The sequence below is a fragment of the Vulpes lagopus genome, chromosome 17, assembly GCF_018345385.1.
Source record: "Vulpes lagopus strain Blue_001 chromosome 17, ASM1834538v1, whole genome shotgun sequence".
Taxonomy (NCBI): Eukaryota; Metazoa; Chordata; class Mammalia; order Carnivora; family Canidae; genus Vulpes; species Vulpes lagopus.
The window spans coordinates 39746410-39771805 of record NC_054840.1 but is presented as its reverse complement, the minus strand read 5'-3'; the positions used below and the strand labels follow the sequence as shown (position 1 = coordinate 39771805).

At 43.8% G+C, this 25396-nt stretch overlaps 1 protein-coding gene across 5 annotated transcripts in view; it reads left to right on the top strand.

Annotated features, from left to right (window-relative positions):
• Positions 1-25396, top strand: part of CTNND2 (catenin delta 2) — a 901977-nt gene that overhangs the window by 864918 nt on the left and 11663 nt on the right. For all 5 annotated transcript variants that reach the window (XM_041732004.1, XM_041732005.1, XM_041732002.1 and 2 more), the window contains 2 exons: positions 18864-18990; positions 24466-24597. In XM_041732004.1, the coding sequence (XP_041587938.1) occupies positions 18864-18990; positions 24466-24597 (259 nt within the window). The remainder of the gene's footprint in view (positions 1-18863; positions 18991-24465; positions 24598-25396) is intronic.

Here is a 25396-nt window from a genome sequence, read left to right as displayed (position 1 = left end):
ACTGAGATAAGCAGACAGTAGTTCAGGCCCTGACCTAGTCAATGGCATGCCATGTTTCCCTGATAAGAGGCCCTGCTGTGATCCTGTATGTTTCTAGTCTGAAAATAATGTAGTAAAATTGCATCACTTGCAGAAATAGTCTTCTGGTGCCTCCTATGACATCACCATCCTTCTTGGGCACGTCTTCCTGTTCATTCTCAAATGGTGATGTCCCCCAGGTTCTGTGTCTAGATCTGGCTTATCTGACATACAGTCTCTTCCTGGTATCTGTCCCATACTCTTCCCTTGGCTTCAGTTACCACCCACTTGTAGGGCTCTCCCAAATCTGTTTCTCTATGTATCTGGCCACCTGCCAGATAACCTGTCACATTTCCACAGCACCTCAGACAAAACCAGCTCTCAAACTGGCCTACTTTCCTGGGTTCAGCTCCTCTTCCTATATCCTCCCTCACCTAAACCAGGAACCATCCCTTGCTCTCACCTTTCCTTCAGGTGTCTACATCCAACCCACCAGCAAGCCCCACACTTCTGCCTCCATCTACGTATTCTATGGTCATGGCCAGGAAGCTGGCTTCTTCCATCTGGATTATTGTCACAGACCCCTAACTGGGTGCTCCCCCTGCGGGCTACAGGCCATTCTCCAAACGGCAGGCAGGGGAATTTTCTCAAAAGCAAATTTGACTAAATGACTTTTGGGGACAATAACAACCAGCAGTTCCCTTTGCCTCAGGATGGAGTCCAGACATTGTAGTACAGTCCATGAGATCTTTCTGGAGCAGCTCATCCCCAGCCTTCTGCCTGCATTTAGCCACCAGCTGGACTCAACTTCAGTGTCCCCCACTCAATTTCCCTCCCTCTCCCCACACCCTCCAAAGCCTCTCCACAGTCTGTGCCCCACCACTACTGTACCCTGCACTCTACTTGCCCACCTAATCATCTTCATTTTTCCTACATTTTTTTCATCACCTCCGCTGAAAATCATCTTTCTGACCTCTTCCCAAGGACTGCATTAAGGTCATTCCTTAGTAATCTAAAACAATTGGAGGGGAGATTTGTTTAAATGAACAAAAAAGTTTTAATTCAAACTTAGAAAGAATTATTTTTAAGCATTATGAATAGTTCAAGCTTTCAGCTAAAAATGTTGGAGCAGAAAGTGCTATAATATTTAATATCCAGATAAGATTTTTTTATACTTTTATAGAAAACAATTTTCTTCCTTGGTTCAAATATTAATTGTGGGAGGATTTGAATTATGACCTTATATTACAACTCCTTTCTTTTTTTTAAAGATTTTATTTATTTATTCATGAGATACAGAGAGAGAGAGAGAGAGAGAGAAAGAGAGAGGCAGAGACACAGGCAGAGGGAAAAGCAGGCTCCCCGCAGGGAGCCCGATGTGGGACTCGATCCCGGTACCCTGGGATCACAACCTAAGCCAAAGGCAGATCCTCAACCACTTAGCCACCCGGCCGTCCCTGCAAGTCATTTCTTAATAAAAATTGCAAGGAAACTTGCCTCCAACTCTAGTACAATTAAAATATTAACTCCTAATGGGCAAAATTCTGAATTACATGCAAAATGAGCAAATATCACCTGGAAGAGGCTGCTTTACTCTGTGCTAGAAAATAAGAATGAAGAAAATGAAATAAATCCTATCTCTCCCTCTGGCAAAAACAAAATAGATGGCTGAACTTATAAAAATTGAAGTTCTTAGTTTACTTGAACTATTTTGATTACTCTGTTCTCCAAACTTCTAATTCCCCTCTTGGCTGCCAATGTCTAAAAGTTTTGACTGTAACACTCAGCTTAATGACATGGAAAATTGGAATTTATCTCATTCCTAGTCAGTAGAGATCATTGCTTTATCGGTCTTCATGAGGCATTAGGTCCAAGACCAATTTGGTGGATCTTCCTGAACACAAAATTTAGTAACAGCATTTGGTTTTAAAATATATGTGGCTCGTTTTGCTCTCAAGTGTTATTTACTTAGCTGTCGCTTAAAACGTTAGCTTGTTTACCACTGGGACTCAGATTTGGATGAGATTTAGCACATTGTTTTTAGGCTTTGGATCCAAATCTTTCTTCACTTATAGTTAAATAGTACTATATAGGAGCTCCTGAGTGGCTCAGTGGTTGAGCGTCTGCCTTCGGCTCAGGGCATGATCCTGGGGTCCTGTGGTGGAGTCCCACGTTGGGCTCCCTGTGTGGAGCCTGCTTCTGCCTCTGCCTGTGTCTTTGCCCCTTTCTCTGTCTTTCATGAATAAAAATAAAATCTTTAAAAATAAATTAATAAATAACTAAAGAATCCTATATTAACATTTAATCATTAAAAATGCAAATGAGAGTTTCATTTTTGCTCTCATGTTGGGGCAAAATAACCTCTTAATAAGAAATTCCAGCTAGCAAGCCTGAATGCTTTACTGACTGGAGGTGAATTCCCGCCTTGGTTGTGGTTGGCACCTCGGTCATGTTGCCAGCCATGTGGTTCCCTGCCACCTGCCATGACACATGTCTTGTGTGGGTCTTGTTCCTAGACCCCCAGCTCAGCACAGTAGGCCTTTGTTATCCTCCAGTGTCTGTCTGCACCTCCAGACCCACGTGCCAGTCCCTGGGTCTCAATGGGACTCAGCTGGTAAGGCTGCCCCATAAAGACTACTGCAGAGGTTTCTGAGAAAAGCATCAGTAGCCACTTGGGGTCATGCCAGGCCATCCTGTTTGATGCCAGGAGACCCTTCTCAGGTAATTACTCAATGAGAAATCATGATCTTCAAGTACAGTGGACCTGCTCTGTCCTCTGAGGCAGAGATGTGTCCTGAGATGAAGCAGAGGTAGCAGGAAGGTTCAGGGCACCACAGCGAAAATGCCTCTGAGTATTGGTACTGAAAGAAGGAGCTCAGGAAGGAGGGGCTTATGTCTGTTCTCCCCTTCCCCTGGACTTCCTGCTGAGAAAACATACCGGGCTCTTAAAACAGACCCTGTAAAGTTACCATGAAAAGAGATAGGGTGGTCCCTGTTGGCAAGTAGGGAGGTCACAATTTTTTCACTGTGTAGCTCATGGTACTGAGGCTTATTATTTCGCTCTAGAAACTCAAAGCGCTCCAGAGAGAACCAGCATCGACTCAACTCTTCTATGAGTGGATTAAAACCCTTGGCTCATAAATGCAGGGGTCAAATCAAAGCCAGATTAAATGTCAGAATCAAACTCGTACTGATAATCTTCTGGGTTAGAAACCAGACTAATTCTTCTCCACTAATATTCATTGCCTAGTGTTTTTACAACTGTGCTCCTAAAGTGGCCCCCACCCAAAATAACAGGATCTTTCACAATGAGCTGGTGTCTCAAAAAATGCCAAGCTGCTTGTGCTTGAGACCGAGTCAGATCATGTTTCTCTGGATAGAGATATTGTATTCATTCCTGCTTCATTCTTGGATGAGAGAAACAAAACATAAAACTAATCTTTAAACATCCTTCCTTTTATTGTCAGGAAGATCGACTCTCAGGTTGTGCACACCATTCAGCCAGTGACTAATGAGCTTGGGTAGGAGTGGAGTCATGCCCTTCACGGCCTGTCTCACACAGGGCTCCCTCCTCTTACTGCTGCTATATTCATTTCACTGGGTCTTGCCACCACTGCACTCACAACACAAGAAATCAATAAGTAATTATGGATAGGTGAGGGATGCCTGCAGATTTCCTCCAATGTCCAAACCATAGAAGATGAGAGAGAGTGGACACGGCCCTCGTATTGTTTTTCACTGCTTTTGGAAGCCACTATGCACACAGGAGCCTGCAGCCTTGATGCCTACAAACGGACATTCTTGCTTTGCGAGTATCTAAGATGGTGATGGAAAAGCAGTAAATCCTCTGTAGACATAAACTACTGAATGTAGGGCTGTCATTTTATCAAGGAAATTGCTTGCCAGGAATTTATTAATCTTTCTACTGTGCTGGAAAATTCTTCACCAAGAGATGACTGGAAGGAAGAACGTAAGGACATTCGGACAGATTCTAAAACAACCCAAGTCCAGTGTCCTCAAGACTTGTCGTGGTAATTGGTCAGGTTCTTTCTTTTCTAAATCACTTGATGTCAAGTTGGGGTAAAAAACAAAAAGGCGGAGATTAAATTCAGCCGTGATACTGTCTCCTCCATAAATCCAGGCATTTGCTTGTTGACGTTCATATCGACAAATAAGATCTTCTTTCATGAGGTCCCCTGACCTTTTGGAGACACTTCTCAGACACTCATCATATGATATCTGTCCAAAAACAAAGACACAAATGGGCACAGAAGCAAAAATCAATTGTGCAGAAGTGGAAATCGATGCACATGGCACTTGCTAAACAAGAAGTGACTAAGTTATAGCTGTTCCTGGGATGGATCTCCACAGCGGGAAATCCTGCAGAGCAAGGCCCAAACTGAATGTTTCCTCTGTGCCTCCTCCCTTTCACAAGGCTTTCTCCATAACATTTTAAATCAAAACCTACAGAAATACCCTGGAGACCAAAGGCAGGGCAAAAGGATTGAATCAGGAGCTAGAAAACTTTGAAAGTTTAATGTAAGTCCACAACCATTCTTGTTTCTAACTCTAAGCAATTAACTGAAATTTATTCCCCCTTTTTCAGTGGATGCCAGTAGTTCGGACAATGCTATGAGAGCCTTAATTGCTTGAGCAGGAAGGCTGTGGTCAGTTTCTTCCCCTCTTCCTCTCTCCCCCCACTTAGCTGTTCCTGTCCTGACCCTACCCACCCACCAGGCTCTGGGAGGGAAGGAGGAAGAGAAGAGAGCAGAGTCAAGCCTGCCCGGCGCTACTGTAGCCTGGCATTGGTCCCCTCTGCTTTCAGGAGACGTCCATGTTCTAGTTCCTTCTCTCATGGGAGCAGTGGTGTGGTTTGCTCAAAAGTACCACCTCCCAACTGAGAACCCCTGGCCTGGACTTGGCCTCCTCCAGCTAACCATTCAGATTCAGATTTCTCCATCAGACTCAGGCTTCCCCTGCTCCACTGCACATAAGCCATGGTGGATGCAGATTTTGTGCCCCTGTAGCATAGGTAGCTTTGGAAGTCTGGCTTAAGAAGAAGAGTACATTTTGTGGATATACAGTTCTGCGCAGGCCTTGGAAGGGGTCCAGGCTGTGGATAGGTCTGAAACCTCAGCTATTTGAGCTCCATGGTAGGTCAGTCCACCCCTGCCACTGAGTCTGTGTGGCCTCTTCCAGTGGCACTGAAAACACCAGTCCCTGCAACCCCCACCTCTGGAGAGATGATCACGCTAAATAGGTAGTTCACTCTCCATGCTTCAGGAGAGGGGCCACCTCCAAGGAAGCTCTCCCCACTTGCAAGCTCTTCCACCCTCTAGTGACTTCTCAGCCTGATCTTGTAGAATCTGGAGATGAGACATGTGTTACTCCCACAGACTCTATTTTGTCTTTTGACTCACAAAGGAGCCTAACAGTCCTGGTCCAATGTCACACCTCCCAGATCAGGGATTCTAGCTCCTCCTATCAGTATTCACTGTCTCTGTGCACTCTCCAGCGTTGGCCAGCACTCTGTCCACATTCCAAGCAGCTGGAAAGGAAAAGAGCTTAAATACTCCCAAGTCTTCATCACATGGCCAGATCTCCCTGCGGGGGAGCTAAGAATGAGCCTAACTGAAAAACAGAGTTGTTATTGCAGAGTGGAAAAATAAAAGGCCACTGAGATGCTTACACCTACAATATTCAGATGATGTGGGTACCAGCACCAATGGCCTTTGTGATACCAGTTTTTATTCAAAACCACATTCTTGAGAGATCCCCCAGTGCTTTCATTTAATTGAAAATGCTCCTACAGTAACTTTCAGTTGGCTTCAATTATGAAAACTGTCCCAAGTCCATGAGTGTCCTTAGTCCATGCAGAGAGACCAGTTCAGTGGGGAGTGAGGAAGAACTCTAAGTTTTCAGACTCTTTTTGTCACTTGAGCAGTAGCAGGTGCATTAGCAGCACCCCAGGGAAGAAGTGAGGAGGTCGCAGGATGGGGATACACTTCGGATGTTTCCTGTTGTTGTTCCTTGATCTGCTTTAGTATAGGGCCCCTTGCAGGCTGTCCACAGTCCCCTGCGATAAGGCTAAAACATGCAGCATCAGAAATATAACTACACACCAATTTTTCCCTCTGTGCCAGTCTGTACTGTAACGCCCTCCTTGTCTCTTCCTCCTTGTGTAATAACATATTATTCCTCTTGGAGCTATTTTCCTTTTTTTTAAGTTTATTTTATTTAAATTCGATTATTAACATATAGTGTATTATTAGTTTCTGAGGCACAGTTCAGTGATTCATCAGTTGCATATAACACCCAGTGCTCATCACATCATGTGCCCTCCTTAGTACCCATCTCCAGGTACCCCATCCCCCCCCACCTCCCCCTTCAGTGACCCTCTGCAACAGTGTGGATGGAACTAGAGGGTATTATGCTGAGTGAAGTAAGTCTATCAGAGAAAGACAGTTATGATACAGTTTCACTTGTATGTGGAGTTTAAGAAACAAAACAGGATCATTGGGGAAGTGAAAGAAAAATAAAATAAGATGAAATCAGAGAGGGAGACAAACCATAAGAAACTCAACTACAGGGGACAAACTGGAGCCATCTTCTTAATCCTATTAGTTACTTCATTCATTCCATACATGTTTATTGAGCACCTACTCTACCCTAAGTGACATTTTAGGTACTGGGAATATAGAAGTGAATATCTACATATTAGATTAACTTTTCCACATACATAGTGGCATTTTAACTATTATTTCTTGGTTGTTTTATTTTATGCTTCTTTCTTTGGTTCTATTCTAAAATATAAAAATGTTATGTATTTGGTTTTCTTACTCATTATCCAAGTCCTTTGTCAAGTCTTCTTTGAGTGAGAACCTTCTTATGCTGATATTCCTCTTGTTTCTTCTGCCTCTCCGACCAGTCATTCCTCCTCTACAGGGACATGTTCTCTTTGTACTTCTGTCTTAAAATGAGAAATGTCCTCTCCTGACTATCCTCCTCCATTTCTGCCTTACACTTTCTGTCCTCACATTCCCCACGCTTCACAGCCACATTTCTGGGAAGTTTGGAGTTCTCACTTTCCATTTTATGTTTCAACCCCTGCAGTCTGACATGATGATGCCTGTCCTCATGCCTCTGTTGAAATTGCTCCTAATTGCAGTATTTAACTAGTTCCATTGTCTACATTAATCAAGGAAGGCTTCCAGCTGTAATAAGCAGACCTAAACATCCAATGATCCAATGTGATAGAGGTTTATTTTCTGCTTATGCAACCGTTCTGAACAGGTGTTCATGTGGGCAGATAAGCTCTTCTCTTTGTACATTCAGGAGTCTAGAGTCCCCCCACCTGCTATAAGGCCTGCCACCATACCTAGCAATGGCCCATCTCCATCCCCTCACCCTCCATGGGCTAGACCTCCATCACACGGTGGAGCTGCAAAGGAAGCTGGGACATGGGGTCTAGATGTATGTCCAGGAACGAAAGGAAATGGATTTGGAAGAGCAGTTAGCAGACCCAGCTACATCCTTCTCCTTATGTGATCTCCAGGCTTCTCTGCCACCACTCATTCCTGCCTGGTTTTCCTCTGACCTTGCAAGGCACTCCACCTCAGTCTTTTTTGCAGACTCCTGATCTTCCCTGAGGCATTTTTGCTTTTCACCCTGTACCTTCTATTGTAGATGATCTCATCTGCCCCCATGCCCTTAAAATACATTTGAATGCCAATGGCATCCACATCTATTTCTCTATATGGTCTTCCCTTCCAAACTCAAAGTTTATACTACCATGTGACATCTCCACTCCAGTAGATCACAAGCTCTGACAGTGCAGACACCTGACAAGCAGCTCTCCAGATCTCCCCCAAATCTGTTGTTCTCCCATCATCACTCATCTCAGCGAAAGCAGTTAATAGCACTTGCCCACTTGGTTGTTCTTTTCAGAAATCCACGAGGTATCCGAGTGTACCTCTTTCTCCCCTATCTCCACTGTATTTTCACTGAGCCCTGTGGAGTCTATTTTCTAACTATCTCTCAAATTTAGCTACCTCTTCCATCTTTATTTCCATCATCATCTGTCACAAGTCCTGGTCCAATCGCTGACAGATTGGTTTTGTGGAACCTACCTTACCATCTTCAATCTATTTTTCATTAAACATTCCGAATACACTTTTATAAGCCCAAATCTAATCTTGTCAGCATCCTGATTAAATCTCTCCAGTAGCTTCCAGTATCTCTCTCACCCATTTCTCCAAGCTTACCACACACTAGATGAGCAGTTTCATTCTTCAGCGAGGAATGCCTTCTCCCCTTCCTCCCAAGACTGGGTATTTCCATCTCAGTTCACTTGCTCAAGGAAATCTCCCTCTCCCCAACCCTCCAAGGCTGGTAAAGAGCCCTTATAATAACATACTTCTTCTTCATGGCTCTTCCTAGCACAGTGCCAGGTGCTTATCCATGTTTATGAAATAAATTCAACAACATCACTACCCCAGAGTTGAAGCTTAACAGAGGACACATGCGCTGACCTTGCTTCCAGGTCTGTAATTTGCAGAACTTTCAAGTAGGGTGGGAGGTAGAGACCTCAAGGTTAGAACCTGGGGTGAGCTTTGAACTTACTGACCACTGATGAGTATATATATGTGAGATACTTGGCTTTTCACATGTCGGGATGGGGCATACTAGAAGTGAAACATTTGGATTTGTTAAATCTAAAGACTGGACTTTCTTCTATTCACCCCAAGTTTAACTTTGTTGGTACTAATGAACATGAAGGGCGTTGTTAAAAGATCGTCCACCTCAGGTCTTATTTTTAAGACCTCAGAAGTGACACCAGGGAAACAAAAGGACCAGAATGACCTTATTCCATTTCCTGAGGATTTTTTCTACATTCCATTGGTACCAACTAACAAGTGGTAGTTAACAGTGGTAAGCTTTCTTTGACCAAATTACATACATTTCTTTCCAACTAGTTGAATCTTCCCAATGATATTGATTTGTTAGAATTAGGCCCATGGCACTAAATTGAATCTCTTCAACTGATTTACTTGGTATTTGTTTTTAAAAGATGGGACAGGTATCCCCCACCATCTGAAAGTAGAGTGGTCCCATGAAACTTCCTGTAGATAAAACAGGGCAAAGCAATGATCATTTCATAAAAGCCAAAATCCTCACCAGAGTTCTTTCAGTTAGTGAAAACAGGTACTAAGGTAGGAATCCCATAAGAGATTAGCGGCATAAAGTGAACTTTCGGATAGTGAGGAAAACCTGCACGACAGAGAATTATTATCCGTATTTACTGTACCTTTAAGCATCCAAATCAATTTAATTAAATTCCATTAGGAGCACCAGACTGAAACAAACTAATATGAAAGCAACTGGTATGTCAAGAGGTATTTATTTCTGTATTAAACTGCAAATACTCCCTTTTGGCCCTTAAGATTTAGTTTCAATATTTAACTTTACTAGCTTTTGTTGTAGAATCGTTGATAGAATTAGTTTTAATGAATCTTTAACAAACACTTTACACTTAAAAAGAGACGAAGCTTGATTTTATTACAGCAAAGGGAGCTAAGGTTTCACTGTCATGCAGAATCTGGCTTGGGCTTCAGCCACACAGACTCTGGATACTCTACTTTCATTTTTTTTTTTCCCTGTATAATACCTTTTATTGCAAGAAGAAGTGTGCATGCATAAGGATCACTAATTTGGACTCTCTTCTTTCTCTGCTTCATGTGTGATCACATTAATATGGTTTGCCCACTTTAAAATGCCTAGAAAACTGGCACAAATTTTGAGCAATCAAGCTTTTCAAAGGTGAGCTGTAATATCTTAGCTGGTTGCCTTTTGCAGGGGATGAAAACAAATCTTGTTTTGACTTTCGTCTGAAATGTAGGTCCATGATGAAGTCCTGATAGTGACTGTGAGTAACAAGCTGTAAGTGTTCTAGTTTGAAATAGTGGATGAGCTTGGGCTGCCGAAAGCCCGAAGGATTTCCACCACACTTCCCTTCTATCTCAAGTCACTCACAGCAAATTAGAATTGACAAACTTATGGACTGAGAGCCTTCAAGGACAGCTAACGCAAAAAACTTGTATTTGTTACTCCAGAATCAAATAGCCTCTGTGTGCCTACTGAGAAATCTCTGTCTAAGGGCTGAGAAAATCTCACCAGATTAAGGAGGTTCCAGGGCTGTTTTCAAAAGGGAGGAAAAACACCAGTGACCATATATGTGCGGGGTAATGGTTGTCCTAGTAGATATTTTGGGTTCCAACTGAGATCTGTCTCAGTGCAAATCTCCATTTTCAAGGTTAATTATTTATTGAAGCTTTTATCCGAGTCAGAGATGTCACTTAGCATTAGAAAAGATGTGTTAACTCTGAATGCTCAGTATAGAAGATAAACCTTCCAGAACACACTTTGGAAATGGAACCGTAAATGGGAACATCGCACTTAACGTATTATTAAAGGCGTGTTCATGAACCCCATCGCCCTCCGCCCGTTGCTGTCTAGTCCCCAAAGGGTGCCCTCTTCTAAAGATCAGAGACCACAGTGGAACTTAGGGGAAGTTCCATTTCCTTCCATCTCATCTCTGAAACACATGACTGAGGATTTAACTCCTTTATCTCCCTCTAATAACATCCTCTCAACAGCTCCTGAGATGTTTAGGTTTCCACCATCTCCATAAGCCCTAGTATCCACACATGGATCGACCTATCTCCCTCATCCTTGCCCTCCTCCTCCATCCTCCAGTGTCTTTCTGTCCTTATGCATCACTTCTCTGATGCAGCATGGAGGCCTGGGGGTTGGGGTCTCAGCTGGGAGACAGGATGTTCCTTGGCAGTTCAGGCGGGGCAGCCTGGGGGTGCAGTAAATCTGTGAACACTCCCCTCTGGTTCAGCTTCAGCTTCATTGCATCTTACCAGACTGCTCTCCACACATCCTGTGGGTGTGCCCCACATCCTGCCTTCTCTCTGGGGCAGCAACTCAGGGCACCAGTCTTCCCTGCCCAGAATGTCCCCATAGGTGACCCACATAGAAACCAGCCCTTTGTTCTGGGGAGCACATTCTGGTAGTCAGCATGGAATTCTGTATCCAACTTTACAAGGAATCGGAGCAAAGCTGATGGAAAACATGAGGTGTTGCTCCTTCTACTCCTTCTACCATTTTTTCCCGGCCCTCCAAAGGATTTGTGTTTGGGGAGAATGGAGTGTCAGTGGTCTTGAGAGGTGCTGGTGTTCTCTGAGCTGCAGGATGCAGGGAGCAGTTAGAGATGGGCAGGGAGGGGTGCAGTCCGTGTTCTGAGAGCTGCGAGAGGAATCAGCGCCGATCCAGGCCAGATGTGGCAGGTATAATGGTGCTTCAAATTATCTACAAGGCTGGTTAAAAAGGAGGCAGTTTTATATACATCGCACTAAAGCAGCAGCAGCTGAAGAAAACATTACTATTTAAAGTGTAGCTGGCAAGCCGTAGGCCATTTTTTTTTTTTTAATACCATTTTACCTAAACTAACACAGCCTTCAGCCCAGCAGTAAGCGTGTCATAAAAGACAGATATACCGGCAGCAGAAGATGATACTGATGAGGTTGCTCGAAGCTAAAATAAAATAATAATAAAAAACAACAGCCATAAAGTTCTGATAACCTGCATTTGTTACAGGACAATAGAGTATAAGAACTACAGAGGCTAGCTACAAAGCCTATGACATTATCATTTTAACAATAATTAATGCAGTCATCTTAAATCATTGGACCCATTAGCATTCATTAGGCACCTCTATGTTGCAGGCACTGTGCCAGGGACCAGGGCTTCAGAAATAAGTAAGGCCCAGCCCTGCTTCACACTGGGGAGACAGGACTACCATGGTAGGTAATGTGGTATCAAATCAGTTTGTTCATAGTGGGAGGAAAAATCAAAAGTAGCAATGCTAAAGCTCCCTAAACCTTGGAGACATGATTCTTTGAGCAGTAGTGATTTAATGAACATGTATTGCCTGCTTCCTGTCTTCCTGAAGTCATGATTCTTTGAGCAGTGGTGACTTAATGACATTGAACTGCCTACCTAGCACACAAGTGGGCAGGATAAGTAAGATTCAACAGGAGGTGATAGGGAAAATGCAGTGCCAGGTTGTGGAGCTGCTGGATCAAAGGTGTGGACGTGTGACACTGAATCACATAGCCAGTGGCTGCTGGGTAAGCAAGTATTATTAGGGCTCAGTGTGTGTGTGGCAGGTGGAGGCACCTCTCTGCTCTGAGGTTGGGACCTATTTTTGTTCCTGTAGAGGTCAACCTTGAGAATGCCTTATCTGACATTCCCCAGTGGAGTTGGACACTTCAGAGCCTCCTACCATTTAACACTTGAAAATGTATTCTGTATCCTTGTTCATCACTACAGCCTATGCATAGAAACTCCAAGGCAGCAGCGGTTCATGGCCATAGTCTTCATTCACATCACTCCAGGGTTTTTGAAACAGAAACTCAGAACAATTTGAACAGAATCTCAGGGCCTGAGACCCAAGCATTGGGGCTTTTAAAACTCCCCAAGCTGATTGGGTATTTTTGTCTTTAATTTATGGAAAAGAAATCAAGGTGGAGCTCACTAGTAATTGTCAAATGAACAAAACGAGAAGGGCTGACTCCTGGCAGCCTTCTCATTTCAGCTCTCTGTCCACAGAGAGGCCCAAGGTGAAGGTCGTTTTCAGCCTGGACCCCACAGTTCTAGCTCGTCTCTGCACATAGACCTAACAGACTCACCTGCCGAGTAGTGCTGACTGTCCTGTGCACTTGCCAGAGTAAGAAGCTATGGGGCAAGTGTGTGTAACACTAACCTCCTGTAGACAAATGCAGAAGCCACACTGTCCCTTCATCTGAAATCTGTTAGTAGGAATCTCTCCAGCAGCACAGTCTTCTTGGATACGTTTCCACCTCCAATGCTGTACACAACTCAGAGACCTTCCAGTACTTAAGGGGAAGATGTGGAGGGATGAAACAGAGTGACCACCAGGTGGACATACAGCGAAGACCAAAGGGTTTCGAGCCTGTGAAGAAGAACTTTACCTTGATTCTCATGACTCTGGAACATTGGACGTAGCAATACAGATGATAGTAGCTTTGGGGAGTGATACAGTCTCACATAGAAACAGGCTGGGCACTTTAACACAGAGCTGAAATTGGCAGAAGGACAGTAAAAAGGAGAAGATAAAGAAAATCAGATTATTCCTGGTGGCAATTTAAAGTTCAATGACTTTGAACTCCTCTTCTCTTTTGGATTTCTATCTCTATCTACTTGGAACAATTTAACAACCTCCAGTTTTAAGTTTAATGTATTAAAAATAAAAACCAATTTGAGGCGCAGATATCATATCACATTTTTGACAGCTTGGCTGGGTCTTGAGCTGAAGGGCACCAACTTCTCGGTCATTCTGCTGGAGGTGAAAGATAGACATTAAAAGGGTCCCTGATCATCAATATTAAGGATTAATGGCCCTCTCCTAGGTGCTGTGGCTATTTTTCATTCTGTTTTTTCTTCCCTGAGATTTCTTCTCGAACCCCTAGAAGGCAAAGGGATGAAGTGAAGGGGGACAGTGGTTAGGCATCTGATGGAATAAAATTCAGGAGAAAGCTTCTGGTCTACAGTGAGTTAAAACTTTAAGAAGAAAAAATAGTGATCAAAGAGGCAAATGATGTAAAAAATATGTGTCCAAGTCGTCTTTATTTATGGAAACCACTTTCAGGCCTTCCTGAGTGACACTGGGAAGTAAATGAATAATGAACTGATTGCAAGCTGGCTAGATAACAAGTATGTACACAGCCAGTTGGATAAAAGGAATGTTAGCTTAGCAATAACTTCCCAAAGAAAATGCATCTTTCTTTGTTAGAAAGCAAAGCGGTTTTTTTAGTTGAATGCCAAAAGAAAATTCAAATGGTGAAAGATGCGGAGGATCATGAATTTATCCTCAAGGTGATTAATTACTCAACATAACTAGCATCTGATACACTGCTTTCCGTACACTGGGGAGTTCCCACGACAGAGTTAAAGCTCTGGGGTCCCTCCTAGGCATTGCTGAACATGGCAGCATGGGAGTCCTGTGTTTCAATCATGGCCCCCCCCTCGCTCTGCATCAATGAATGAGAAGGAAGATGGACATGAGCAGTAACCAGGTCACCTCTCCTTGCTCCTGCCATGGCTCAGGAAATTGCTCTAATCAAGAACCTTACTTGGATTTCCACTTGGCCCTGCTCCCTAAGCTCCCCCCTCCCCCCTCCATTAAAGTTGCTGCGCCCACATGCATGTAATCATGGGCCATGTGCAGAGGTGTCAGACCCAACTTCTCTGGCATTCTGGATGCCTCTAAACACACGCTTCATCATCCTCAAGTGTGTGCTGATCCCATCGCCTGCAGACAGGTTGTCTGCAAGGTCACACTCCGCCATGCCTTTGTATGCCAGGGATTGGGGCTTATGAGGGATTTGAAAGCTTTTTTTAGTGCATCCTTATAAGGGTTTCTTCCTTCATAAGCAGTTTTAGTATTACTTCCACTTTCCTGACATTTCGAGAGATGTAAGTAAACCTACATGGTCCCAGTGTAATCCAAGCATCATGGAATCTGAACTGCTGATCAGAACATATCTCTAGTCATCTTCATGAGAGATGCTGACTAATCCATTGCTGTCCCACCAAGTAAAACCAACCAAACGAAACCCCGAGTCATGCCACATTTATGTCTGATGTCTCCTTTGGTCTTAGAACATATGAAATATTAGCTGATGTTCTTACGGTGAAATATTTTACCCTTAATGACATATGGAATGTCATGACTTATTCATGACCAAAGGAGCCAAGCTTTTGATTAAAGCAGTTCCCTGAGCCATTGCTTGGAACCGCAGAGTACATCTTCTAAATTCTAAGACATAACATGATCCACTTCTGTTGGTCATGTTTAAGAATTTTTTGCGGTCAACAAAGCATTCCCTTCAAAAGAAAGGAATAACTGTTTAAATACTTTTTCAAATCATTCCCACACATGAATAATGGATGCACACACACTTTTGAAATGGTTCCCATCCTGCCCTTTTCTAAAACTGCTCCTTCCCCATCGTTGCTACCATCCACCGGAGGATTTAAGGGAAGCGCACAGAATTCCTGTGGAGACATTGTCCCCTCCTGTCTTGACACCTACCCCTTAGCATGACACTCTCCCACCTTTTCCTGAGGAGGATTTATGCCTTATGCCCTCATCACCTCAGTCAAGACTCTTGGGTCATCTGTTTTATTGGACTCTTATCATTTAAAGGTTCGGAACAGCCAGTAATCTGCCCCTATATCCCACCTTTCTTCTACCTGCCTCCCATTCATTTCCCTCTTTAACTCATGGTCTGCAATCAGCAAAATCCCCTGTATGCATTGCCCACCCCTTCTTCTCTCTCTGACTGGGCTACCTCTGAACATGTGCTCCCCACATCCGACTCCCTGCTGCCCTCTCAAGTGGGAGCTCTTTCATTTCCCATCTCCCACCCCTGGCGTCTGTGAAGTACCCTCACCCCAACAGCCTATGATGCTTTTAGGATCTGCAGCCCATCAACTAGTTTTCATTCTCCATCTCCTCCCCAACATCTTCCCTTTCCTCTTTCCCTGGCTTGGATTCAATGGACTTTATGGCATTTCATTTGTAGTCCCTGTCTCCTTCCGGGCTACCTTCCTGACCATTCCATCTACTCTACACCTGCTACAGGGCAGCTGAACTTGGCTGGAGAACAACAAGCAACATGCTGACCTGTTGTCTCTTTTTAAATTCATTGCCACCTGCCTCAAGTCACTTCTCAGCATCCTGGCCGTTTGACCACCTGGACCACCTAGCTATGGTCAACTTGCACCCCCAAGAACCTTTTCATACCTTCCATTCTTCTGTCCTCCCCCTCCCTTCCTCTCCTCCCTCCTATTCTCTAAGCTTCAGCTCTTCCTCCTACTCAGCAGATGACCTCATTTCTCACCCCACCTGAGAACCTGAAAGAAAGCATCAGCGAATGTCCTCATCCTCCTGCCTCCAAATCTCCCACATTCCTGCTAAGGTTGTAGCCACACAGCCTGCCTGTCCTCCCTCTTGTTCCATGGCCCGTGAGCCCATTGTTCCAGAATCTTCTTAGTACTTCTCCCTGAAATTCCTTCCTGCAACTATTTGCTTCCTCTGTGTCATCACCAGCTCTCTGCTCCCCTCTGTTGAGTCACTCCCAAAGGCAAATGAAACACTATCCCAGGTGATCTATGAAAACATCTCCTGGTCGTTCAATCTCTCCAAGCCCAATTTCTCCACTTTCTGTAATAATAAAACTGTCAGAGGTGGTCTGTGCTCACTCTTCATTATTCTCATTATCTCTGGAGCCCGCCCAAGTTAGACCTGTGCCAGCCTGACCAAAGAAAGTACTTTTGTCCCCATCATGATGGCTTCCATGTTCCCCAAGCTGGTGGTCAGTTCCTGGTCCTGCCTAGTATCCAGTTAGTGTCTTTCTCCTTTATACATCTGCTTTCCTAGTCCTGCCTGACCTCACATCTTCCTGGCCCTCCTCCCAGCTTTCTCTGTCCCTTCTGAGGCTCCTGTGAATCTTCTTTTCACACCCTCTAAATATTAGAGTGTCCCAGGGCTCAGCCCTGTGTCTCCTACTTGCCTTTATTTGGAATCATGTTTCTATCTGTTCTCCTTCTTCTAAATAACATTTCTATGCTGAGCTCCAAAATTGTATCTCCGGCTCTGACATTGCTCCTGAAATCCCAATTTGCAGATTCTGCTTTATTCTGTAGCTTCTCTTTCATGTCCAATAGGGATCTGTACCCAACTTGTCCCAAATGGCACTATTAGTTTCACCACCGAAAGCTACTTCTCTCCCAGTATTCTTTATCTCAGTGAGTGGCACCTCCAGTTCCTGGTTCACACCTGAAGCACTGGGGTAAAGCTTGATTCCTCTCTCCTTCATTCAGTAGCCACGTCAGCAGCATATCGTCCAACATAGATGCCAAATATGGCTATTGCTCATCATCAGCCCCCATCCAAGCCAGGGTTGTGTCTCCCTCCTCCAGTGGATTAGCTTCTTTCCTGGTATCCCTGCTTCCATTCTTCTCTCCCCAAACAGTTCTAGGCACTCAGAAGGCTTCTAGATTTCCTAATGCCCACTGATCACTCCTCAGCCACAGGGTCTTCCAGTGGCTCTCCTATGTTCCTAGCCCACATCCACCTGCCTTCATATCTACTCTTCCTTGGCTCAGAAACTGCAGTCTATGTCTTCAGTATCTGGGTCCTTATCATCCTCCAGGTCCCTGCTGCAATGCTATTTCCAGGGTGACACACATTCCATAACCACATTCCATAAACTAACACCAACATTCCCCACCTATATTCCTTGATCCCCCTAACCTCGCTGTATGTTTCCCTTCAAGTACTTACAAGTATGCCACATTTCAGTGTCACTAGTTCTTTACTTGCTTAGTGTTTGACTTTAGGTGGCCTATTAACTGTCTAAGGCTCAGTAAAATGGGATACTAATCATATCCAGCTCATCAGATTATTGAGAAGATATTGCCTCATGGTCAGTTCTCAATTAAGTGATAGGTAATAGTTTTTAAAATAGCATACTTCTAACCTTTGCTTTATCCTACCAGCCAAACAGAAGAGGAATAAGAATTAGATACACAAAGACACAAATACTGAAATGAGTAAGAATTTTGTTCTTCTATATGTTGGCAAATTGAACACCAATAAAAAATAAATTTATAAAAAATTTAAAAAAGAAACAAAACAATAGTCATAAAATATGCATAAGGTATAAAGAATAATAAAACAATTTTAGATATGGGTGCTCAAAAAAAATCCAAGAAAACAAAAAGAAAATATATTTGTTCTTCATTAAATTCCATCTATTCATTTCTGTAATGATTCTTTATAGAATGTTGAGTCCCTTAAAAATCTAAATATAACCAGAAAAAGAAAAAGCCAAAAGAGTTGAAATGGTTGCCTCTGTGTTGCAGGAAGCGGGGGGGGGGGGGGGGGGGGGGGGGCGGGGAGTGTCTGAGGCAGATGTCTGTTTTATTTGTGCTAGTGTCAGTGCCATTTGACATATGACTTTGATACAAATAAACTTGAATTAAAAGAGAAAATACTGTGGTATGTTAACAGGAGTTCTGGGGAGCCTTGGGACTATTGGCAATTTTTTTCCTTCTTTATGCTTTCTAAATTTACAAAATATCCACAATGTATTTATTTGGTTTTTATGATAAAAAATGACACATGTGCCTTTTTGCTTATTAACTAGCTATTAGGAGGCTTAATGGAGGATTAATTGGTACGATGCATTTCGAATAGACTCTAAAGTGAAAAATACAGTTCCTGGATTAAACCAGAGAACATAGCATACCTATGTGGGTCTGAATGCACAGTGATGGTCATGCTGAATGTCCTTGGAAAAAAAAGAGTAAATCCTTTTGGAAGACTTCGAGGCAGTTGAGAACTGGGCCAGGTGGAGCTGCAACGAGGTAGGTAAAGAAGAGTCATCTGACATCCTGAGTCATCTGACCTTCTGAGCATCGTATTTTTGTTTAAATAAAAAGACCATTTATTCAACATCTGTAAAAGAAAGCCAGCCTTAAAAGCAGGCCCTCCTCCCTGTGTCAGGTTGTTTGGAGGGAGCAGGTGGGTCCCAGTTCACGCTCCTCTCTGCTAACCTTGATAATGGAGCAGGGCTCCATGATCTCTCTTGACAAACTATAGAAATGTTTTTTGCAAAATCAAAAGTTGGGAATGTCGAAATGTCAGGGAATGCCTTCTCCACTTAATGGGAGCTTGCTGTCTATTGCAGGACGGATGGTCACAGTATCACTTTGTAGCCTCATCGTCAACCATTGAGAGGGATCGGCAAAGGCCCTATTCCTCTTCCCGCACGCCCTCCATCTCCCCTGTGCGAGTGTCTCCCAACAACCGCTCAGGTAAGAGACGCCCAGAGCCAGCCAAGCCTGATTGCCCTTGGCGTCAGGGCCCTCCTTTGAGCCCCTTTGCTCACCCCTATAGAAGGAGAGTGTCTCAGTTGGCACATTTGCTAGAAACAAGTCTGTTTTCTTTTATAGCAGTGGTGACTTTGTGTTGTGTTTACACAGACTTAGAACAAATCTAACAGATTTTTAAAAATCTTGAACAGGTGTTCTATGCATGAAATGCATGTCATGGACCTGTATTCGGTGAACAACAAAAATAAAGATAGCTGTCAGATGATTGCAAATTAGGTTTTTCTGTGGACGTGTTTCTAAGTTAAAATAGTTTGAGTTGCATTGTATTGATTATAACTGAAATAGCAGAGTAAGGGAGAAAGGGCATGCTGTTTCCTGCTTGAAAATGACACACATTTGAAATATCCCATTAAGGGTTTCATTATTACTCCATATCTGATTAGCTTTTTATTATTACCTTTAAGCCAGCTGATAAATCATTAATAAAGTCTTATTACAACCACTCAGAACTATTAAGTCACTCGATTTTTTCCCTAATTTTATCACGTTTCTATTGTTTTAGTTTTCAACTGACTATTCTTATTTACTTGTAAAAATACTTTATTTTTATACCCCCTTTCAGTCACATTATATAATTCTTAAGATTAAGGGGAAAATTAAAGGCAAATATGAGCATATCATTTAATTATGTAAGTGGTCTTCATTGTGTTTATTCTAAAAACTTACACTTATTCTAAGTATAAGTTTTAAAATATTTCTTTTGATTTCTGCATTTTGGCTTTTGTTGTCAGAAGGAAGGATGGTTAAATAATTGTGTGTGTACGTGTATGCACATACACATGTGCACTTCCGCGCGCACACACACACACACACACAACACACACATACGCCCCTATCTAGATTTTTATTTAAGAGTTTCTCCTTGCTCTTCACTGCCCTCTGTCTGCCAGAGAACTGCATCTCAGAGGGCGTGGTAGGAGAGCACTCCTCTGCCCTTGAGATAGTTGGCCATCAAACCCGACACCACACTTTACTGTCAGATTGATGAGGAAAATCAGACGAGAATGGGAAATATCTGACTGAAATAAATTACTCTCTCCCAGTCCCATGGAAACTTCTATTTCTAGTGTGTGTGTAATTGCTTGTAATGTTTGGTCCTCCACCAGATGAGACTCAGACACCTCCATGGGACAGAGAAACTTCCACCTTTGGAAGCACAGGGGTGGCCTTTTGTGTGTTTTACCTCCCTACGTCTTAAAAAGTTAAAGAATAGTGAGTCTGGGAAGCACGAGGATGGTGTCTTTTTAAAGCCCTAATTATTGCGAACACATTAATGTTAGATGAAATGACACAGTAGTAGGTTGGAAGGTGCCCAGAAGGAGAAGAGGCAGAGAGTCAAGGCACTCTCCCAGCCATTCAGCTAGGGCACTGCCTGCTATTTCCTAGTGAGGCACATCAAAAACACCTAGTAAACACTTGTTGGCGTGATTTGATTTTTTCCAAAAGTATAATCTTAGTTTACCGGAGCCTCGGACCCACTGTGTGTGAGGTCTTGAGAGATAATTACACACTTTAAAAAATAATAAAAAATAAAAAAATAAAAATAAAAAAAAGATAATTACACACTTGATATAGTTTAATAAATCCCACCATCTGCATGCTACTAGATGCTAATTTTGAAAGCTGTGGTCAAGAGGTTACAAAATATTGTCCCTTCGTGGTTGCCTGGCAGTTACTAGCTTTTGGGATGCCTGGGCGGCTCAGTGGTTGAGCATCTGCCTTTGGCTCAGGGCATGATCCCGGGGTCCTGGGACTGAGTCCCATAACCAACTTCCCACAGAGAGCCTGCTTCTCCCTCTGCCTATGTCTCTGCTTCTCTTTCTGTCTCTCTCATAAATAAATAAAATCTTTTAAAAATAAAGACTAGCTTTTATGCAGAAGGTTCTAAAAGCAAAGGAGCAAGAGCAGGGAAAGGACTCTCCCAGGTGAGGATGACAGAGAAGAGAGGAGAGAGTGGGGTAGAAGGTAAAGGAGATGAGTGAGCCTCAGTGGCCAATGTTTTGAGAACACACAACTAGACACACAACCAAGTCCAGTTATGTGGAGCAAATGCCATTTTCTTCCTTGTCTTCATGATAGACTTACACCCAGATATTCTGATACAACTGGTTCTGGGTGGGGCTCAAGTATCAGTATCTTTGAAAGCATTCCAAGGATTTAATTCTAATGGGCAGCCAGGATTGGGAACCTCTTATGGTTTCAAGAGCTGAGCAACGAGCCTGGATTTTGTTTGTAGGTTTGAGAAGTGGGTAGAGTGTCTCTCAGAAAAGGATGGGCAAAGGCTCCCTCTGTTTCTCTCACCAGCATTTGGCTGCGACATCTACTAAGCCCTCTGCCTCTGATTCTGTTTATTTGCATGTCCACTTCCTGACCTCTGCGAGTTGAGAGAGCAACATGATTCATGTTTCTGTTCCCCAATGTCTAGCATAGTGATTTGCCCATAGAAGATACTGAACTTGATGAAATGCATCAAGTGGCCCAGACAATGAAAAAAGAGGGACATTCAGGGAATAGGCAGGCCCAGTGGGCTGGAGCTGAGGGATCCTGCAGAGGGTGTGAATGGTAAGCTCAAAGGTATAATGTGAGGTTTGGCTGGGGAGGAGCTTGGATACTAGCAGAGGGCTTTATTAAAAACAAAAAAAATCAGAGTTCCCTTAGCCTTACTAATCACCAGGTATGCTTGTTAAATATGAATTCTTAGGCTCATTCACTGAAGATTCATATTCAGAAGGCCTGGGGCAGGCAGGGATGGGGGCCCTGGTATCTCTGAATTCTCAGATGAGTCTTATGTTTAAACAGGTTTATTAAAAACCCAGTAGTGCAATTGCTGGGTCATAGGGTAACTCTATTTTTAACTTCTTGAGGAACCTCCACACTATTTTTTTTCTTTGCTGAGTGGAGTACCTGTTTTATTTTTGATGCAAGGGAATCTCGGGACAGTGGCAGATTCCTGGCTGAGGGGGTGGGTGTCGGGGACGGAGCTAGAACTCCACCTTGCAGGTGGGGAAGGCCTCGTCCTGCATGGACACAGTGCTATTGCTGCCCAGCCAGTGATGCCCAGCACCTGGTGCCGAGCGTGCGTCTCCTTGTACCACTCGTGCATTGCCACTGAATCAAAGGTGGAGATCAGGGCCACATGGAGGTCACGGTCCCACTGCTGCTTGCCCGCCAGCAGTGCATCCAGGACGGCCCGCATGCCCTCTTCCTTGCGCTGGTCCTGGCCACTAATGACACAACAGAGTGCACGCACCCGCCGGAAGAATTCCTCGTCCACTAGCCGGGCACTGCTCCCGCTGGGCAGATAGGCCAGGTCAAGGTAGATGGGGGAGCCGGGAGGGGCTGCTGACCCCCTGGCCGGCTGCCGGCTGACCCAGGTAGGCCCCGAGTGGTCGTCTTGGGGACTGAACATTATCAGTGGAGTTTGGGTGTTCACTGAGTTTGGGTGTCCACCAAAAATCTGCCAGTTGCTCGAGCCCCTGGGCTTCAAGTGCACCTTCATCGATGACTTTGACTGCTACCTGACTGAAATCGGGGATTTCTGTGCCTGTGCCAACATCCGCCGGGTGCCCTTTGCCTTCAAATGATGGAGGATGGTGCCTGAGCCCCAGGCCTAGTGCCACCAGCCCCGGCTCGGCGCGAGCGGCCCACTGATGGCCACTCCGCAGCGTTTGGGTTCCCTGCCTCACCCTGTGTACCTGTCCCTGTGTCCTGAGGGTGGCAAATGCTGCCCGTGGGAACCCCCTTGAATGGCCTTCAGCCGAGAAGGGGTTACCGAGTGTCCATTAAAGTTTGAGCTGTTCTGAAAAAAATAAAAAATAAAAAATAAAGTTTGAGCTGTTCTGAATGCAAAAAAAAAAAAAAAAAATCCGGTCAACAGCATAAGATGGTTCCCCTTTCTCCGCATCCTTGCCAACATTTGTTGTTTCCTGTCTTGTTAATTTTAAGGGGGGCACGTGATGTGATGAACACTGAGTGTTATACACAACTGATAAATTATTGAATAAAATATCTGAAACCAGTGATGGCTATATGTAGCCAATATGTTGGCTAATGGAACTTACATTAACATTTAAAAAAATACTATCAGACAAAATAAAGTGGAAGATGAGAGAAGGACAAGGATATTTACTACATGGATAGTATGCTCATACAGTATATCTATATAAATATAGTATAAATATAAATATATATATATAGTGTATGAACATACTACATTATGCTGTTCAAAGAAAACAAATAAATATTTTTTAAAAACAGGCTCATGAAGCACCATCCTCAGCATGGGGAGGCTGGGGACAGCTTCGGGGCAGAAGAGGGCCATGCCTGGGCCCTACTGACATAGAGGTGATTGACTAGGCGCTGGACTTGAGCATCATCACTGAGGAGCATGGAGATCAGTGTGAGGACAGCCAGCTGCCCCCTTGCCAGCACACACACGTAGAACTCCATTCCATTGGCAGGACAGAGTAGTTGTTACCAACCCATTTGATCTTTTAAGAAATCTACCCCTCTTTCTGTTTGCTTCCTTATCGCCAAGTTCAGTTCTAACTCTAGTCTGAGAGCAGTTTAAAAAAAAAAAATCATGAAATTCCCATGGGATCCTTTAATTACAACCCATCATTTTAGAAATGGAGGCTCAAAGAGATGCTGGGGCTCCCTCCCCGGGTCCAACAGGCAGCAAGTGGTTGGAGTGCCAGGTGTAGGTGAGAGATTGCTGGGGGCGTTCATCAGGGATGTCTCTTCGGGAAATGAGCTCTCTGCACACCCTGCCCAGTCCACCCCATGGGCTGATCTTTGCTGGTTGGGTTATTTCAGCCCCACAAATCATCCTACGTATTCATCTGGCTTCCTTTAGAACAGTTCCTGAGTCACTGAGTATTTAAGTAAGACTGCATTTATTTTAATCAGCGATTCTCCAAAATCAGTAATGGCTCCTCTGAAACACATAGAATTATTAAAAAAAAAAAAAAAAAAAAAGGAGAAAAGAAGGAAGAGGAGAAAGGAGGGGGAGAGTGGGAGGGAGGAGGGAAGGGAAAGAAAGGAGAAGAGAGAGAGAAATAAAGAAAGCAAGTCTGATCTCATTCTTAAAACTGTCCTGTACACTGTTGGTGGGTCAGGTCCCAGTCAGGATGTCTTTCTAAGAAAGATGGCCCCAGCAAATAGTCTTTCATTACCAACACCAAGGCTGAGTACCCCCTTAACTACAAAGCAACAAAGGACAGGGAGTATGGGAAGGGGTGAAGGCAAGAGCCAAAAGAACAAAAAATCAGTAGGTCCATGCACACGTACTGGTACAGGTTGAGCCATGTGTCTTCATGACCTTAGCTGTTTGTGCGAAAAGCTATCCGTGCTGTGGAATGAGGCACAGAAAGTCTTCCTTTTGATTTCTTTATGTAGCAAGTGCCCCAGCTTCACCCCGGGAAATGATCAGCCTCAAAGAAAGGAAAACAGACTATGAATCCACTGGCAGCAATGCTACTTACCACGGAACTAAAGGAGAACACGCTTCCAGGAAAGACGCCATGACAGGTGAGCGCAGCTTTGTGCGTTTTCTCCTCAGAGCTGCTGACGTGATCTGGGACAGGGCTGAGGGTTGGTACTTGAGATGTCAAGCCACACTCAGCAGCTCAGCAGGACTTAGCAGCTAGCAGGTCACTTGAGAGCTTGACAGCAAGGATTCTCCGGAATTGGGGACAAGGAGATTAAGCCAGAGGAATAAAACCTGAGCATCTTATACTTAAAAATAATTAAAAGAAAATGTTCTCTATGCATATTTTATTCTTTCACCTCTTGTATTTTATTCTTTTATTCTTTCACCTACCCCTTTCCTTCTTGCTCGCCCAGATCATAGTATTCCCCTCAAATTAGAGAGAGGAGTCACAATAGATTTCTTCTTAGCTGCCATCATCCAGAGTGGAGAGGACTCAAGATGGTGGGTGCGCTATAGCCAAGCTTTGACATTATAAATAGAAGGAAGGGGAAGTGAATAAGAAAAAAAAGGGAAGAGAGAGGAGGGGAATAAAAAAAGAGGATTTCAGGGAAACCCACAGAACTCCTGCTGAGATATTTTCTCTTCTTGAAGTGAAACCCATCTCTTGTCATGAGGAACTCCCATGAAGATTCATTAGAACCAATAATCACAATTACTGTACAGACATTATGGTACTGTACTATACTGATGTTTTATGCCCTCCACACCTCACTACCCGAATCATACCCATTGTCTCTCCCTTCTCATTAACTGGGACTCTGACAAGGCCAAAATTGGTGCCTATCGCCACCCATGCAACATGCTCTGCCTGCCTTTCTCATAACTAGCCTTGCCCTT